Source organism: Podarcis pityusensis (assembly GCF_964106645.2).
Source record: "Podarcis pityusensis genome assembly, chromosome: 15".
Taxonomy (NCBI): Eukaryota; Metazoa; Chordata; class Lepidosauria; order Squamata; family Lacertidae; genus Podarcis; species Podarcis pityusensis.
Genome location: NC_138040.1, coordinates 11975091 through 11993134, shown reverse-complemented (window position 1 = coordinate 11993134; position 18044 = coordinate 11975091). Strand labels below are relative to the sequence as shown.

General features: G+C 46.3%; 1 protein-coding gene across 5 annotated transcripts in view; it reads left to right on the top strand.

The window, feature by feature from the left end:
* SPNS3 (SPNS lysolipid transporter 3, sphingosine-1-phosphate (putative)) overlaps positions 1–18044 on the top strand; it is a 33056-nt gene that overhangs the window by 6134 nt on the left and 8878 nt on the right. For 4 of the 5 annotated variants that reach the window (XM_080983052.1, XM_080983050.1, XM_080983054.1 and 1 more), the window contains exons 3-12: positions 2190–2601; positions 5054–5119; positions 7878–8014; positions 9760–9911; positions 11857–11923; positions 12414–12559; positions 14684–14839; positions 15217–15406; positions 16407–16472; positions 17652–17750. In XM_080983052.1, the coding sequence (XP_080839178.1) occupies positions 2415–2601; positions 5054–5119; positions 7878–8014; positions 9760–9911; positions 11857–11923; positions 12414–12559; positions 14684–14839; positions 15217–15406; positions 16407–16472; positions 17652–17750 (1266 nt within the window). In that variant the 5' untranslated portion in view covers positions 2190–2414. The remainder of the gene's footprint in view (positions 1–2189; positions 2602–5053; positions 5120–7877; positions 8015–9759; positions 9912–11856; positions 11924–12413; positions 12560–14683; positions 14840–15216; positions 15407–16406; positions 16473–17651; positions 17751–18044) is intronic. The other variant, XM_080983051.1, reaches the window with a different exon arrangement.

Sequence of the window (18044 nt, the reverse complement as noted above, 5' to 3'; positions counted from 1 at the left end):
TACTATGTACACTGCGTTCTATGAGTTGCTCCTCGAAGTCAAGTCGCAACTGTATTAACGGTGTTAAGAAAAAGGAAACAAACTTGCAAGACGTTTTCGTCTTGCGAAGCAAGCCCATAGGGAAATTCGTCTTGCGAAGCAGCTCAAAAAATGGAAAACCCTTTCGTCTAGCGAGTTTTCTGTCTTGCGAGGCATTCGTCTTGCGGGGCACCACTGTAGTTGTTTTTCTCTTTGATATCTGGTGGGAGGGCGTTCCACAGGGTGGGTGCCACTACCGAGAAGGCCCTCTGCCTGGTTTCTGTAACTTGGCGTCTCGCAGTGAGGGAACTGCCAGAAGGCCCTCGGCGCTGGACCTCAGTGTCCGGGTAGAACGATGGAGGCGGAGACACTCCTTCAGATCTTCTCTAACTTCCAGTTTGGCATTTCCATCACTGGGGAAGCAGCAACAGCCCTACCTGTTAGCCAATCTTTTTGGCAGTTTGAGTCAGGAAGCTTGCTTCACAGACCTTCCCTCCTGCACTCTCCTCTTCCCTCCTTGCCTGCAGTTTTGGGCATTAAGCAGCTACAAGCCGAAGCTGATTCGGGGCAGTCTGCCCCACGCTGTTCCCCTGAGAGACACAAGTTAAACTATGGAACTCACTTCCTCAGGAGGCAGTGATGGCCGTCAACTTGCATGGCTTTAAAAGAGGATTAGACAAATTCCTGGAGGATGGCTGTGCTTTGCCTCCTCAGTCAGAGGCAACAGTGATTTTGAATACCAATTGCTGGAAACCACAGGAGGGGAGAGTGCTCTTGTGTTCAAATCCTGCTTGAGAGCTTCCCACAAGAATCTGGTTGTCCACAGTGAGAACAGGATGATGGACTAGGTGGGACACTGGTCTGATCCAGCATAGCTTTTCTTATTTATTTTTGCATTCTTTTTTTTGGGAATATTTTATTAGTTGAATATAAGAACAACATATAATCAAATACAAGCAATAAAATACAGTTTTCCCCTAACCCCCTCCAAAAAAACCAGCCCCAACTACGTCCAAGTAATTACATTAGTAATATAATCAAATGAAAAATTATTTCTGCAGTTGCTGGTTTAAAAAATATCATTCCACATCCTCCCATGTGTCTTAGGTGGTTTAAATGCATGTTCTTTCATTGATGCATATGTAATAAAGGAGGACCACGTTATGTAAAAGTTATGTAGTTTCTCACGTTGTTTTCTTTCACGTACCCTTTCCCTTAACTTTTCCATCAAAATTAATTCCCAGACATAAGCATACCAAACTTCATATAGGTTCACGTTTTTGTTTTTGTGGGATGAATATATTTGATTGAAAAGCAGCTTTTTAATTATTATTTTTTAAAACAACACCTTTAATCGTCTTATGCTACTGCAAGGCTAAGCACATTGATGCAGGCTTAGGTCCTGTCGAAACGAATGGAATATAAGAGTTTATTCTGGGTTGAATTCCAGGTTAGGACAGCGGCTTTACGTAGACAGAAAACTGGCATTTGGCTTCTAAGTTATGAGTCCATCAGTGAAGATGAAGGCTGCTTTTATTTTGTCCACTTGTCAAAGAAAAAGATGGATTTTCATAGACACATATCAATACAGGCATTTAAAAAAAAAAAAAGGTTGAAATTTTGACGAAACATCAGGAAAAACTTCCTGCTGTCACAAGCTGTTGGCAGTGGGACAAACCCCCTTTGAAGAAGGCGGCCCCTCCATTTGTTAGAAGTTTTAAAGCAGGGGTTTTAAAATGGACACTTCTCAGGGATGCTGAAGCAGCAAATGTCCTTCATCGGCAGGGGTGGACTAGATGACATCTGAGGGCCTTTTCAGCTTTATGGCCCCATTTAAAGCAGGTTCATTTATTGTTTGGGGAACTTCAAATAACCGTGTTCGTTTTGTCTATAAGATGCCCCATGTATAAGACGCCCCCTATTTTTGAGGACTCAGATTTAAGAAAATGGGGGAATGTATCCTTGTATAAGACGCCCCCTAATTTTTGACATTAATTTTAAGGGGGAAAACCTAGTCTTATATACGGAAAAATGCGGTAGGTGGTGTTTCAAAACCGGATCAAATTTCTCTGCCACCTCTGGTCGCACCACGGAGGTGGACTCCCAATCGGAAAAAGGAGAGTGTCTTAAATTAATCTTGCACACATTTCTCTCTCTCCTTGCCTTACAAGGTCAAGTGGTTTCCTGCTGTCGTGTGGGAGAAGAGACCTGGCTTTTTTCTCTGCAAATGTGCAACCTTCTCAAGAGGGGGAAGCTCAGAGCTTTTGTGGCTAGCTTTACAAGTGGCTTTCCTTTGCAGGAAATGACCGTGCAGAGTGAAGTTCCTCATAATGAAGGAGCTTGGAATCGGCTTCACATCCTGCCCGTCCTTTGATTAGCAGAGTTGGTCCAGGGCCATGAACGAGCTGGTGGCCCCGGGACTGCCACCTCAGTCTCCCATAGCCTTGAAGGGTTATGGAGTCATTGAATTCGGCGAAGACGACCAGGGAGCGAGGAGTCCCCCGGCCAGAAGGCCTTACATCGCCATTGCAGTGCTGTGCTACCTTAACCTGGTGAATTACATGGACTGGTTTCTTGTCCCAGGTAAGATGACTCCCCTCTTTCTGGGGTCCATTCCCTGAAAGATAGCCATGTTAATACTGCTTTTCAAGAGGTCTGCAGAGTGGCAACACGAGAACGGGGCCTTCTTTGCAGTGGCTCCCTGTCTGTGGAATGCTGTCCCCAGTGAAGTTCACTTGGCGCCTTCATTATACACCTTTAGGTGCCAGGCAAAAACGTTCCTTTTTAACCCAGCCTTTGGTTGATCTTATTGACATCCAACACACTTTTAGAATGTGGCTTTTTTGGGGGGTTGTTATTGGGTTACTGCTTTTGGTTTGATTTTATATGTTGTGGTCTTGTTGTGAACCTCCCTGAGACCTCCAGATATAGGGTGGTGTATAAGTTGAAATAATAATAATCATAATTTTTTAAACAGACTCCAGACCCTCCAAGTGTCCTTATTTTCCAGGGACAGTCCTGGATTTACAGAAGCTGTCCCAGTTTCTGAATTGATCCCAGAATGTCCCACTTTTCCTTAGGATGTCCCTATTTTCATCGGAGAAATGTTGGAGGGTATGGAGTTATGCAACCGCCTGAGCCAAGGAGATTAGCAACTATACAACCTTTAGAAGAATATCTGTGTAGTTTTATTATATTTTAATGTATTTTGGAAGCCGCCCAGAGTGGCTGGGGCAGCCCAGGCTGATGGGCAGGGTATAAATAATAAAATGACGATGGTGATGAAGGTGATGATGATGGACTAGGATGTTCCTATTTTCGTCAGAGAAACGTTGGAGGGTATCAGACTCCCCCACAAGGAAATGTGACAGCGTATTGGACTATTTAGTTTAGAGAGAAGGCAAGCGAGAGGCGACATGATCGAGGTTTAGATAATTACGCCTGGCATGGAGAGAGTGGAAAGAGGAAGGTTTTTCTCCCTTGCACCATACACATGGGAACTTGTGGGCGTCCAGCGAAGCTGGGTGTTGAAAGTAAGCACTTCATGTGGTGAGGGCCACCAACCCGGTGGCTTTAAAAGAGGATTAATGGAGGATAAGGCGTCTATGAGCCACAATGGCTCTGCTCCCACACCTGGAGGCAGCCATGCTTTTAAATACCCGTTGCTGGAAACCACAGGAGGGGAGAGGTGCTCTTGTGATCGAATCTTGCTTGTGGGTTTCCCACAGGAATCTGGTTGTCCACAGTGAGAACAGGATGGTGGACTAGATGGGGGTCACTGGCCTGATCCAGCAGCGGTTCTTCTTATGTTCTTAAAATGCAACAAAATGATAAGAGCTGGAGCTCTGTGAAGGGTAAACCACAAGCCCAGAATTCTTTGAGAGGGAAATGTGCTTCCAGTGTGCATTAAAGGCATAGTCGTGCACAGCCACAGTTCCTGTTCGGTGTGACATGCCAGATGACACCTGTTGGCCTCCATGTTTTGTCCTGGATTTCCAGAGTCCTGCCCCCTGCCCCCATATCCAAGGGGCTTGTATTTTTAAACCCAAAGTTCACAGCCTCCGATGTCCCCAACAAAGAATCAATGCTTTTTTGGGCTTGCCAATTCTGCAAAATGTAAAGGCAGGCTCCTTTCCTTTTCCACCCTTTGGTTGTATAGCATCTTCCATCTAAATGTCAACGAAGAGCAGGGCACAGATTCTCAGAGGGTTTCCCCTGTTAGGTTATTGACAGATTAAGGTAAGCTTCATAAGAGCTCAAGTAAAAGCAAAGTGAGATGGGTGATCCCTGCTTCTCTGCAAGCAAATAATAATAATAATAAGAAGAAGAAGAAGAAGAAGAAGAAGAAGAAGAAGAAGAAGAAGAAGATTTATACCCTGCCCTCCCCGGCCAGAGCTGGGCTCAGGGCAGCTAACACCAGTAAAATTACAGTAAAAACATAATGGGGGGGGGGGACACCAATTTAAAATACAGGTTAAAATGCAATTAAAAACGCGGCCTCATTTTAAAAGTAGCCCATAGATCAAAACTCTAAGGGGAGGGAAACATAAGGGTCAGACTGAGTCCAAACCAAAGGCCAGGTGGAACAGCTCTGTCTTGCAGGCCCTGTGGAAATATATCAAGTCCCGCAGGGCCCTAGTCTCTTGTGACAGAGTGTTCCACCAAGTCGGGGCCAGTACTGAAAAGGCCCTGGCCCTAGTTGAGACGAGTAGTACAACGAGTAGTAAAGGCAGCTTTGCATAACCTGAGCTGCTAGATCAAAGCAGCACTTCTTTGCTAAACCTCTGCTTCCCCTTCCCACAAGCTGGGGCAAGGGGATAGAGCCTATCATTTCATAGGAGCAGACTTGGATTTTACCCAGCCATGGGAGAACTTAGGCCAATCTAACCTAACTCAAAGGATAAAATGCAGGTGGGTGACCATGCTTGCTCTCCAGAGCCTCTTGGAGACAGGGTAGGATAACAAACTTTAAGAAGTCAAAATTAATCCTATCACTGTAACATTGTGGTTGTAATGGATTTTTGCTTTGTTACAGGGGTGCTTCAACACATACAGACCTACTTCAAACTACGAGACAGCAGCGCAGGCTTGTTACATACAGGTAAAACCATGTTAATACAATGGCATTCTCTTTTGTTGCTTTCAGCATGTGTATGATCATAATCAATTATCTCTCACCCTGATCACTACTGCTTTTGCCTTGCATTTGCCTTGCATTGAAATGAATGGGGCAGAGCGATATAATTAATTATGTAAATTACACGAGTTGCATAATTTCACCACAGCGGACGGTGAGACAAATACCGTCGTTTTTGTCAGATGGCGAACTGCAGCAGAAAGGAAACAGCACTGTGTGCAATGAATATAGGGTGGGGTGGATGGATGTAATGATGACTTGTTACATTACTAATTCAAAATAGTGTTCTGAGAATACTGGAATTTTGTGCTATGCAAAAACCATACAAAATAAGATCTGCCTGTCGGTTAACATTTCTCAGGAAGCTGGATTTCGCACCCAACACCACATCCTGTGTTTTATTCTCTGCCCCGCTGTGAAACTGTGGCATTTTGACAGACCTGTGCAGGCAACCCTCCCAAATGACCGGTCTGTTATAACACATCCTCTCATGTTCCCTTAGCCTTCTGGTCTCTGTTTCTTAAAAATAAAATAAAGATCTGCTTCACATTCAGATAAATAGACACATTACTGTATATAGAAAGCTAGCATGCCAAGAATGAAGCCAAGACTGTCCTGACATGCTAGTTTCTTCAGTGCAGGGACTTTAATAACAATCACCATCATCATCATCCTATCAATCAATCAATCAATCAATCACATCAGATCTTTGAGGAGGTTAAGTTACAGTTTTGCTGCAGCTTTGTGAAAGCAAAGCTAAAAACTGCTTTCAAAATGGATTTTATGTGTGTGTGAATCTGGAACTGTGTGGAAAAAATAATAGAAATAATAATACAATGAGTCTAATTGGAAGTCAAATGTGTTTATTTTTATTTTTTTCCTTTCTTCTAATTCTTTCTTTAAATCTCCTCCCCTTCTTTTTCTTTCTACCTTCTTCTTCTTCTTCTTTTGTCCTTTTCTTTTTGATCTGCTAAGAAAGAGATAAAAGTTAAATATGAAAATCTGAGCAAGCTAAAGTGATGTTCTGTAATTTTTCAACTACTGTTAAAGATGGTCAGTTTGTAATGAACTGATGTAGTAGTTGTTGTGGTTTTTTTTTTTTATTGTTGAATCTTAAATAAAGTATTAAAAACACACACACACAAATGGATTTTATGTGTGTGTGAATAGGTCTTGACTGTGGCAAGGGTTGTCCATATTCTATCATAGGGCTTAAAAAATGAGAGGGGGTTCCTTTGTTGTGTTTCAAACCACAGGGAGCACCTGTTTCGGGCCAGTTCAAGGTTAGTGAGACATAACTTCATCTATGCTTGTTTTTCTATATACTTGGTCATTTTATTTCTAAAAGTGTTCCACCAATTAATCTGGAGCAGAACTTGGAACCAGCCTGTAATTTCCTGGATTCTGCCCTGCCACATAGATTTCTTTTTAAAAATTGGTGTTAGACTGGCTGTTTTCCAGCTCCCTGGTGTGGAGGCCATGCTTAGGGACAAGTTATCAGTTTTTTGTTAGAAGATCAGCATATCCATGTGTGAGTTCTTCTTCAGAACTCTCAAGTTCATGCCATTCAAACCTGGCTCGTTTATAATTTGTTGTTGTTGTTGTTGTTATACCACCCTTTATCAAGAGATCCCAGGGTGGTGTACAACATTAAGAACACATTTACAGAGCACAATCATAAAATAATTTTTAAAAAGCATAATAATAAAATAATCATAATAACAGTCCCTCCCACAGCTTTAACAAGGACATGGATTATTTAATGGCCAAAGGCCTGGGTAAAGAGGAATGTTTTTGCCTGGTGCCTAAAGACATGTAATGATGGTGCCAGGTGAGCCTCCCTGGGGAAAATACTCCACAAATGGGGAGCCACCACCGAAAAGGCCTGTTCTGGTGTTGCCACCCTCTTGACCTCTCACGGAGGAGGCACACAAAGAAGGGCCTCTGTTGATGATTAAAGGTTGAGGATTGGTTCCTGTGGGGAGACGCATCCTTGAGGTATTGATGCCATGTAATAAAGCTTAGACCTTTCCTCACCTCTATTTGCCTCGTTTCTTCAGCCCCTCTGTGTGAAAAAGTCCAGTTTAGGCCCAGGCATCTGCCCTACCCTGAATTCTGTGGCCATCATGTCTGACTTGGGAGTTTCAAGGAGGAATGGCCACCATGAGGAAACAGGGTACTAGGCTAGACTGGCCTTCGGTCAGATCCAGCAGTGGGCTTTTATGTTTTTAATCAAAACAAAGATTCTTAAAATATGCTTCTGTTTTTCTAAATTCATCTTGAATATAGCCAAGAGTGACACCCACACTCTGGGTAGACCCAAGTTCAAATCCCATGGAGTTTACTGGGAGACCCGAGACCAGTCAGTCTCAGCCTAGCCTACCTCACAGGGTGGTAATGAGGATAAAATATGTGTGTTTATGGCAAATCTTAGATCTTTGGTAGAAGGATGGTGAAGTGTGGGAACCTAACAGTAGACACTGGGATAGCTCAGTCAGTAGTGCATGAGACTCTTAATCTGGGGGGTCATGGTTTCGAGCCCCCCACTGGGCAAAAGATTCTTACATTGCAGCAAATTGGACCCTTGTGGTCCCTTCCAGCTCTTAAGATTCTATGAATTGAAGGAAAGTGAAATAATGTGATAAATACACTGAAATGGACCCTGGTGAACTCCCACACAGCTGTCAACATTCATCACTCCTCTTGCTTCTTTCCACAACAGTTTTTATTATTTGTTTCTTGGTGGCGGCCCCTCTTTTTGGATATCTCGGTGACAGATACAACCGCAAAATCATCCTGAGTGCTGGGGTAATCCTCTGGTCAGGCGTTACTCTTGCCAGCTCATTCATCCCAGAATGGGTAAGTGTCAATTATTTGGTTTTTTGGGGGGTGGAGGTTTGTCTGCATTAATAGATGTTCCATTTTGGGAATGGTACACCTCCCGGTGGCGTTCGAATGTTCAGCAAATCCAAAGCTGGTTCAATGAGCTGAGGCTCATCTATTACAAATGTGAAAGGGGGAGGGGGAGGAAACATATTTTTTAAATTAGCTAATGCTTTCCCCCCCAAGAAAAATAGGTGCTAGAATTCACCGTGAAGTTGTTACGATAAGTCACCAGGTGACTTAGGGCAGCCCTGAACAGATGCCAGTTTGATAACAGCCCCATTTACTGATTGCGGACGTGCAAAAAACTACAGCCAGCTGTCTCCTTAGCTGGTTTGGGAGTTAACCCTAGTTCTGGTATAGGTCAAATATTGTGCCTTCTCCGCCCTCATTCTCTTAGATTCTGGCAGATGTCTAGGGCAGCTTGGAAGGGCCCTCGTGCAAATGCGCACATGTGTAACAGTAGAGGCCTGGCGGGAAAGCTTAAAGCCCCCTGCCACTATACAGTGGTACCTCTGGTTGCGAACGGAATCCGTTCCGGAGGCCCATTCGCAATATGAAAAGAACACAACCCGCAGCAGCGCGTCTGCGCACGTGCGTGACATCATTTTGCACGTCTGCGCATGCGTGAGCTGCGAAACCCGGAAGTAACCTTTTCCGGTACTTCCGGGTCGCCGCGGGACGTAACTTGAAAGAACGTAACATGAAGCGGATGTAACATGAGGTATGACTGTACTGGAGACGGATTGAAGAGAAGGGAATACGAATTGGCTGCCCTGTAGCTTGACCAATCACGGCTAGGAGTTAGTTGGAGTCATAGGTCTTTAAAAAAAGTGTAGACTTGCACAAGCTGGCCAACTTCTGTTTTGACTTGAAATGTACGTTTTGGGCTTCTCAGAAGTACATAAAGGCAAGAAGGTGATGGTGGGAGCACTGGCTCGCAATGGCGGACACCTGAGAGTTGCTGGAACTGCACTCCTGCATATTCCGGCTGAAAAAAAAGAGCACTGGTTAAGAGAACAACTCAGTTTTACCTAGGCTACCTAATTTAGAACGGAGGGAACTACTGCCCAGAGAAGCTCTGAGTGATATTCTGGGCAATAAAGGTGCAAGCTTTATGTTATAATTGTTTGCCTGGACTGGATCGTGGGCTACAGTCTATGAGACAGAAAAGAGAGTAAAGACAGGGAAATTTGTATATCTTTTTATGTCTTGTCTTCAGCTCGACATGAGCTTCTTCTGAAGGGACAGGAGGATAAATTAAAATAAACAAAGGCTATGCCGAGTGCTGGGACACGGGTGGTGCTGTGGGTTAAAATACAGAGCCTAGGACTTGCCGATCAGAAGGTCGGCAGTTCGAATCCCCGTGACGGCGTGAGCTCCCGTTGCTTGGTCCCTGCTCCTGCCAACCTAGCAGTTCGAAAGCACGTCAAAGTGCAAGTAGATAAATAAGTACCGCTCCAGCGGGAAGGTAAACGGCGTTTCCGTGCGCTGCTCTGGTTCGCCAGAGGCAGCTTAGTCATGCTGGCCACATGACCCGGAAGCTGTACGCCGGCTCCTTCAGCCAATAAAGCGAGATGAGCGCCGCAACCCCAGAGTTGGCCACGACTGGACCTAATGGTCAGGGGTCCCTTTACCTTTACATTTATGCCGAGTGCTGGAAGGTGCTATTTAATGTGTGCCCTTTTCAATATCTTGCATATCTCCTCCCCTTCCTCAAGATGCCCTGGCTGTTCTTCATTTCGCGGGGACTGGTGGGTGCTGGCACCGCCAGTTACTCCACTATTGCGCCCACCATCATCGCCGACCTGTTTGAGAAAGACCGCAGGACGTGCATGCTCTCGCTCTTCTACATCTTCATACCGGTTGGAAGGTAGATCTCTGTTCTTCCAGACAAGTTGGGAAGGATCTGGGGCTAGGGGGCAGCACGGAGGTGGGGAAGGGGAGAAGCGGGGGGGGGGTGTTCTGGTTGGAGCCTCTCATTTTCCTTTTAGCAAGGGTGGGGCTGTTGAAGAGAGCCATCTGTCTATCCACCCCCCCCTCCATCCTTGCATTTCTGATGTTCAAACTGAAAGGGCCAATCATTTTGTACCCCAAAACACCTGGGAGGAATGACCAACAAGATTCAGGGAACTCAAGACATGCAGAACTGCAAAAACATATTTATGGGAAGAAAGGCAGTGTGAGAAACTGAGATATGAAAGCTAGGAGCTAAATGGCACCTTAAACCCAGGTTATGGGCACAACAACGGAATGTCTAGGCTTTTTTTAATAACAAGAATACAAAGCTGAAAATGAATGAACTGCAACTAAAATATTATGTTCATTTTTCACATGGTCTAGTCCTTCCCTTGCCCACCCCCCTAATATTCTTAAAAGGGTCTCTTATCCAGTCTTAAGAGAGTAACTGGAAATGGGGAGGCAGAAAAAGTTCCTCCTTTCCTTCCACTCTGCAGTTTTAATCTGAAATCTTAGGTACAGTACTGCACCCAGAGCTCAGAAACTTATTGCGCTGATCAAATTCCCTGTCGCAAAATGCGCCTAGAACAATGGGAGTTTCGAACAGCAGCAGTCCCCACTGTAACACTTTGTTGCAGGTCCCACTTACTACATTGATATCCCTCTTTCCTTTCCTCACGGAACTCCATGTGTCATACGTGCAGGTTACTTAGGTGACCTTTCATCCATGCACTGGCCAAACCTGGACCAGCTTAACTTCAGCAAGACAGCTGCTTCCAAGGCCACGTTCTAGACTCTTGATTGGTTCTGATTGTTGTTTGAAGAGGATCAGTCATTGGCCGCAGTTGGAAGCCATGTTTTATTTAACTGCAGAGACTCTAAACTTTTTAAACTGGAGAGGCTAAGAAGTGACCACCAAAGCTCCAACATGAAAATAGGGACATCCTATTCCATCATCGGGACGCGGGTGGCACTGTGGGTTAAACCACAGAGCCTAGGACTTGCCGATCAGAAGGTCGACGGTTCGAATCCCCGCAACGGGGTGAGCTCCCGTTGCTTTGGTCCCTGCTCCTGCCAACCCAGCAATTCGAAAGCACGTCAAAGTGCAAGTAGATCAATAGGTACCGCTCTGGCGGGAAGGTAAACGGCATTTCCGTGCGCTGCTCTGGTTCGCCAGAAGCGGCTTAGTCATGCTGGCTACATGATTCGGAAGCTGTACGCCGGCTCCCTCGGCCAATAAAGCGAGATGAGCACCACAACCCCAGAGTCGGCCATGACTGGACCTAATGGTCAGGGGTCCCTTTACCTTTTATTCCATCATCATCATCATCATCATCATCATCCTAAACATCACCATCATTTTATTATTTATACCCCGCCTCTCTGACAGAATTGCCTCAGCCACTCGCCACTCTGGGCAGCTTCCATTATATTCTAAAACACAAAGAAACATTAAACATTAAAAAACTTCCCTATACAGGGCTGCCTTCAGATGTCTTCTGAAGGTTGTATAGTTCCTTATCTCCTTGGCTCAAGGGTTGCGTAACTCCAAACCCCCCAACGTTTCTCCGCTGAAAATAGGGACGTCCTAAGGAAAAGCGTCACATTCCAGGGTCAAATCAGAAACTGGGGTGGCTTCTGTAAATCCAGGACTGTCCCTGGAAAATAGGGACAATTGGAAGGTCTGGACCACTGACATGGGAGGTGTGCACCCTAATTCTGAGATGCAGCCCTTCCCATGAAGAGCTTCTGTCTAGGCTGGTGACCTGGCAACCAAACTGGTGCTCAGTCTGCCCCCTAGACATGCTCGGTGGTTTGAAGCAGTCAGATAAAAACGGTGCATTTCCTTTCTCTTGCAGTGGGCTCGGTTACATCATGTCATCTGGAATGGCGTTGGCTACTGGCCACTGGAACTGGGGGTTCAGGGTGAGTCTTTTCTGGATGGACCCCCCTTTTGGGGGGCAAAATGGTGAGGTTCTTCCACTCTGCACTTTATCAAGGGAGTTTCATTCAGCTGAACAAATCCGACTGCTGGCCTCAGCCCACTGTCAGCCTGTTTTGTGAAGAGACAGAAACTGTTTGAAACTGAAGAGAGTGGCTTGAGATCTGCAATACTAAAACCAAAGGCCTGCTTTGAAAAATGATTAGCAGGAGCTTATAGGAGCTCCATCTTTTCTGCCATTATTATTATTATTAGAATTTATACACTGCCCTATACCCAGAGGTCTCAGGGCGGTTCGCAGAATAAAATCGAAATATAAAACCACAAAATGCATAATCGAAATGAAAACAACAACCCAATAACCCTTCCCCCAATAACTCCTCCTTATTGATCATCAGAATGTTGCCCCTTTAATCATGGTCTTTGTTGAAAGTCCATTTCCTGCAACACCAGCAACTGTTCCTTTCTCTGTAGGTCACCCCTTGTATGGGAGCTGTAGGCTTGGCTTTCCTCATTTTCTTGGTTCCTGAATCATCCCGGCGTGAAGCTGCAGAGCCTGCAGCTGACCAGGTCAGAGGGGATTCAACTTGGCTCAAGGACATTTCATCGCTTTGCAAAAAGTAAGTATCATTATTATTATTTGAATTTTCAGTGCCTGTATGGAATGCCAACCCTTTGCTTGGAAGTGCAGCTTTTAGCCTTAGGTAGTATAATACGCATATATACATTCTATCTGCCATCTAATGACAACACTGCATCCCTGATGAAGACCAGGCAAATCCGTGCATCTTGAAGGTGCTGCAAGTTGAGCTGGATCCAGTAGAGGGCGATGTTGACTTGGAGAAATCTTCTATAGGCATCCTTTGAACATTTTATGCTCAGGGCCAAGTCAGGTAGCGAACATTGTCTGCTCTAGAAGGTAAAAGACCCCTGGATGGTTAATTACGATACTGTGTGCCCTACTTGGCTATCATATAAAATGCTTGTTTATGGTGTAAAGGTAAAGGGACCCCTGACCATTAGGTCCAGTCGTGGCCGACTCTAGGGTTGCGGCACTCATCTTGTTTCATTGGCCAAGGGAGCCGGCGTACAGCTTCCGGGTCATGTGGCCAGCATGACTAAGCCGCTTCTGGCGAATCAGACCAGCGCACGGAAACGCTGTTTACCTTCCCGCCGGAGCGGTACCTATTTATCTACTTGCACTTTGACATGCTTTTGAACTGCTAGGTTGGCAGGAGCAGGGCCAGAGCAACAGGAGCTCACCCCGTTGCGGGGTTTCGAACTGCTGACCTTCTGATCAGCAAGTCCTAGGCTCTGTGGTTTAACCCACAGCGCCACCCACGTCCCTTTGTTTATGGTGTAGGCCCTGAAATTTCAGGCTTGTGCTACACTTGCCACCCTCCCTGCTAACATTTTGTCATTTCTGTGGGTTGCAGCTGGCTTTCAGCAACGTTGAAAGGCACTCTAAAAATTACCTGATTACCCAGAATGCTCTGGTGAACATGCTGGCTAGCCCCCAGAGCTATCAAACATCACCTTGTCTTCCTTCTCCTTAATTAAAAGATGCATAGAGTATACTGTCAGGCATCCGGGTACTTTACAGCGGGAGAAGGGGGGTGTTTTTCAGCCCAGGGGCCGCATCACTTCGCAAGCAGCCTTCTGGGGGCCGCATGCCCATGGTGGGCAGAGCCAAAGGCAAGAGTGGGTGGAGCCAGAGGCCAAAATTCAACACAGAGCAACACAGTGGTGGCTGGTAGGACAGAAGGCAGGAAGTCCAACAGTAGGTGGCGCCAGAGCCCATGAGAGGCAAAGCCAGCTAGTTCTAGTTTTACCCTATCCTCCTCCCTGCTGAGTTCTAGAAGGGGCAACACTGAGGTGGAGGAGGAGGAAGGTGGTAGCCTGGGCCCACCTGCTGGGCAGGTTATAAGGAAGAAGGCAGGCAGGTGGGGGCTGACTGAGGGCAGATGGAGGTTGGTGGGGCAGCCTCCACTGGAACAACAGGTGTGACCCTTGCCTTTTTACAGTCAGCTGTATTCCAACCATGTAAAGGCCAGGGGTATCGACACATAGAGCACAGAATTGTAGAGTTGGAAGTGACCACATGGTTCATCTCATCCAGTCCCGTGCAACGCAGGAATATTTTGCCCAGTGTTGGGGTGGAACCCACGACCCTGAGATCAAGGGTCTCATGCTCTGCCAACTGACCTATCTGTGCATCTCTCCATTCACCCAGACGAGCAAAGGCTGTTATCACAGTTTAGTCAGCCAGAAGCACTCCAGGAAACTGTGGAACGCAGCAAGCTAAGGCTGTGGCCTGGGGAGGGGAGGTATGACCTGATGAAATCCTGAGGGCCTGACAGAAAGGCCTCGAGGGCCGCATTTGCCCCCCCCAGGCCTGAGGTTTTCCCTCCCCCTGATATGGAGAGCAATAACAAGCAAAACCCAAGACACCAAGGAAACTACAGTGGTACCTCAGGTTACATACGCTTCAGGTTACATACGCTTCAGGTTACAGACTCCGCTTACCCAGAAATAGTACCTCAGGTTAAGAACTTTGCTTCAGGATGAGAACAGAAACTGTGCTCCGGTGGTGCGGCAGCAGCGGGAGGCCCCATTAGCTAAAGTGGTGCTTCAGGTTAAGAACAGTTTCAGGTTAAGAACGGACCTCCGGAACGAATTAAGTACTTAACCCGAGGTACCACTGTATTTAAATATGTTTCTTATTCCACCCCACCCCCTGTCAGCTGGAGTTTCTTGTGGTCCTCGCTCGGGGTGACAGCCATGTCCTTCATCGTCGGAGCTCTGGGGTTCTGGATGCCAGTGTTCCTTTCCAGAGCTCAGCTCATCCATGACGCTGTCCCTCCCTGCCAGCAGGCAGGGTCATGTGACACCTCCAACAGGTGAGACAAGCTTCCTTTGGGAGAAGCAAACAGAGGGCATGGGGAACGCTCCATAGGAGAGATTATCTGAATATTTTTTATTTACTGTATTTTTAAAGAAATGTGACAACAGGAGGCTGTGGCAGTGATGGATCATTGCAGAAAGATCACACCTGTTTGATTTGTGAACCACCCTGAGATCTATGGGTATAGGGGAATAGGCAAATTTAATAATAAGAATAAGTAATTTCTGCCTGCTACAGCATGGTCAAAGCACAAAGATACAGTCATGTAATAATAATGATAATAAAAGCCAATCGACAGAGCCAATGTTTATAAGGTTATATAACCTGCTGTGGTCTTAAAAAAACACACACATATTTTTTCCTGTCCTCCAGCCAGATATTTGGAGGAATAACTATTGCAACTGGCATCTTTGGAGTCATTGTTGGAGCAGAAGCCGCCAGAAGATTCAAGAAGACCAACGCAATGGCTGACCCTCTGATCTGTGCTGTGGGCTTGCTGACGTCATCTCCATCCATGTATCTGGCGATCATGCTGGCTCAGGAAAGCATTATAGCTACATATGTAAGTGGCAAGTACAGTGGTACCTCGGGTTAAGTACTTAATTCGTTCCGGAGGTCCATACTTAACCTGAAACTGTTCTTAACCTGAAGCACCACTTTAGCCAATGGGGCCTCCTGCTGCTGCCGCGCTGCCAGAGCACGATTTCTGTTCTCATCCTGAAGCAAAGTTCTTAACCCGAGGTACTATTTCTGGGTTGGCGGAGTCTGTAACCTGAAGTTTATGTAACCTGAAGCGTATGTAACCCGAGGTACCACTGTATGTGGCAAGAGGGGTTTTGCCTTAGCGGCTGGCTTCTCTTCAAAGACAACCTTGCCTATGCGGGAATTGGGCATTCATAGCAGAGATACTGGCTTGGAAAGGTTTCTATTCCTCAAGATTGCAAGACTGAAATATTGCAGAAACCGAGATGAACCTTTCTGAATTTCATATATGTGGGCAGGCAATATCACCAGGGAAGCCTGGACTGGGTGCCAGAGGCCTCTAGCATACTCATCAATATATCCTATCTAGTATTTAATTTTTGGTCATTGCACTGGGTAAATCTGCACCCTAAAAGTTAACTGCTTTTTGTTTTAAGCAGTCAAATTGTACCAGCAAAGCAGCTTGGAAACCTGAGATGGAGGCTTCCCATAGTTGGCTGTAGCAGCTGTTGGAGCCTGTAGTAGCTGCTACTGTCACTTGGGCACTTCCTTGTTCACAAGCTCCTGCAAGCCGGTTTATGAGCAAATCTATATGCTCTGCCAGCTCTTGCTGGCAAAATGAAGGATCTTCCCATGTTCTCTCAGCTGAAACCCAACATTGGTAACACTGCCCTCAGCTCATTGGTGGGAAGGTGGGATCGTGTAAGGGTTGCTGGTACCCAAAACATGAACCATTAAAAGGATGGAGAGTAGTATTTGGCCTCTGTTTGATCTTTCTGTGTGTGCATTTGCAAATCTCCAGTGCCCTGTCTACTCATGACGTTCTTTCTACCTCTCTGTGTGCTTTTTCCCTATTTCAGATTTTTATTGCCCTTGGAGAATTTCTTTTATCCTTAAACTGGGCCATTGTGACTGACATACTGCTGGTGAGTTCAGCTGCCTTTTTCTGTCATATTGATTTTGCTAATAACCTGATACACCTATTCTTAGATCTCTGCTCTCTCTTCTCTCTCTGTTTTCTACCTTCACATCCCTTCAGGTCCATAGCCAGAAACATAGCGGAGACAAGAGTCACATGGGGCAGGGGGGGGGGGAAGCAGGGCATTTTAAGTTAATGTGAAATGACTTAACATGCAATCCCATGAATATTATCCTGCTGACAAGTCCTTCTGTGTTGAGTGGGGCTTGCTCCCAGGAAAGTGTGTGCTGGATTGCAGCCAAAGAGGATGTCTTCGGCTAGAGGACTGTCCTTGTAGACTTGGATGTGTGGCCACCCTCCTTGCACACCATCCAGAAGTGGTCTCTCTCTTTCAGACATTTGCAGTGCAAAGCCAGGCACACCCAGGAAATTGTGTAGTTAGTCTCTGTGGTAGGGCTGGCAGATCTGCTAGCAACCAGCAGTATGTTGCTAGGAAGGCAAGGCCCATGTTAGAAGCACAGATAAGGCAACCACAGCCTGCTTCCTTATGTAGGTGTTACAGCCTGGTTTGATGCAGAGGACATGTTGGAGGACCGGCTGGGGAACCCCCAAGGGAAGAAGGCTCAGAACTCAGGGACTGGTGGTGGTCAGAGGGAGAAGGAGGGAGGAGGTGTTAGAAACTGAAGAGGCAACAGGGCTGAGTGAGCGGGAAGAGTCTGTGGCAGAGAGAAGTCCAGAGTCAGAGGCAGGAGCTGAAGCAGAAGAAGAGAGAGGCCAAGAGGAGTCAGGTTGGTGCAGAGTCACAGGTGGCTGCCCCTCCTGCCTCCCTGTTTCACAGAAGCAGAAGAGGCATGAAAAGGGTGGAGGAGAGGTTGGCTTCATGGAGGCACAGTCTCCGATTGCTTGGGGTAAGCCCTGGAGAGGAGAGGACCTAGGCAGCTGTGTGGAGGTGAGGGCCTTCAGTCTCAAGAACTGCTTCACAGGGGCAAGACCTGCCGGAGATGAGTTGCTGTGCTCACTAGGCCTGATACTCCTGCATCAATTGTGTTTTGCTGATAAAGAGTTAACTCTGATTTGCACAGTGTGATTTACTGCTGGCTCGCTCCTGGCAGTCAAGCACATCTAGCTGGTCTCTCCTACTTCCTACTTACCTTGACCATTGGGTCTTTTCCCTTTGACTTTTCAGTATGTCGTGAAACCAACATGCCAATCCACCGCACTATCTGTACAGATTTTTGTTAGTCATTTGTTTGGTGATGCCGGAAGCCCCTATCTCATTGGAATCGTAAGTTATATGGGCAGCTTTAGAGGTGGGGGTGGGCTGAAGTCCCCCACCCCACCCCTTGGTGGGAAACTGTGCAAAGTAATCTCATTTTACAAGTGCATAGAAACTCTTTGCACTGTGAGTGAATAGCTTGGGGCTTCATTTCATGGCAGGTTGAAGCAGGTTCTTGGTCGTGGCGATGTTCAAATGGACCAGAGGCAGAAGGCATAATCCGAGACAGGCAGGAAATCAGGCAACAGATAAGGGAACCAACCTAGGACCAGAGGCAGATAGGCAGTCGAAAGATGGTCAGCT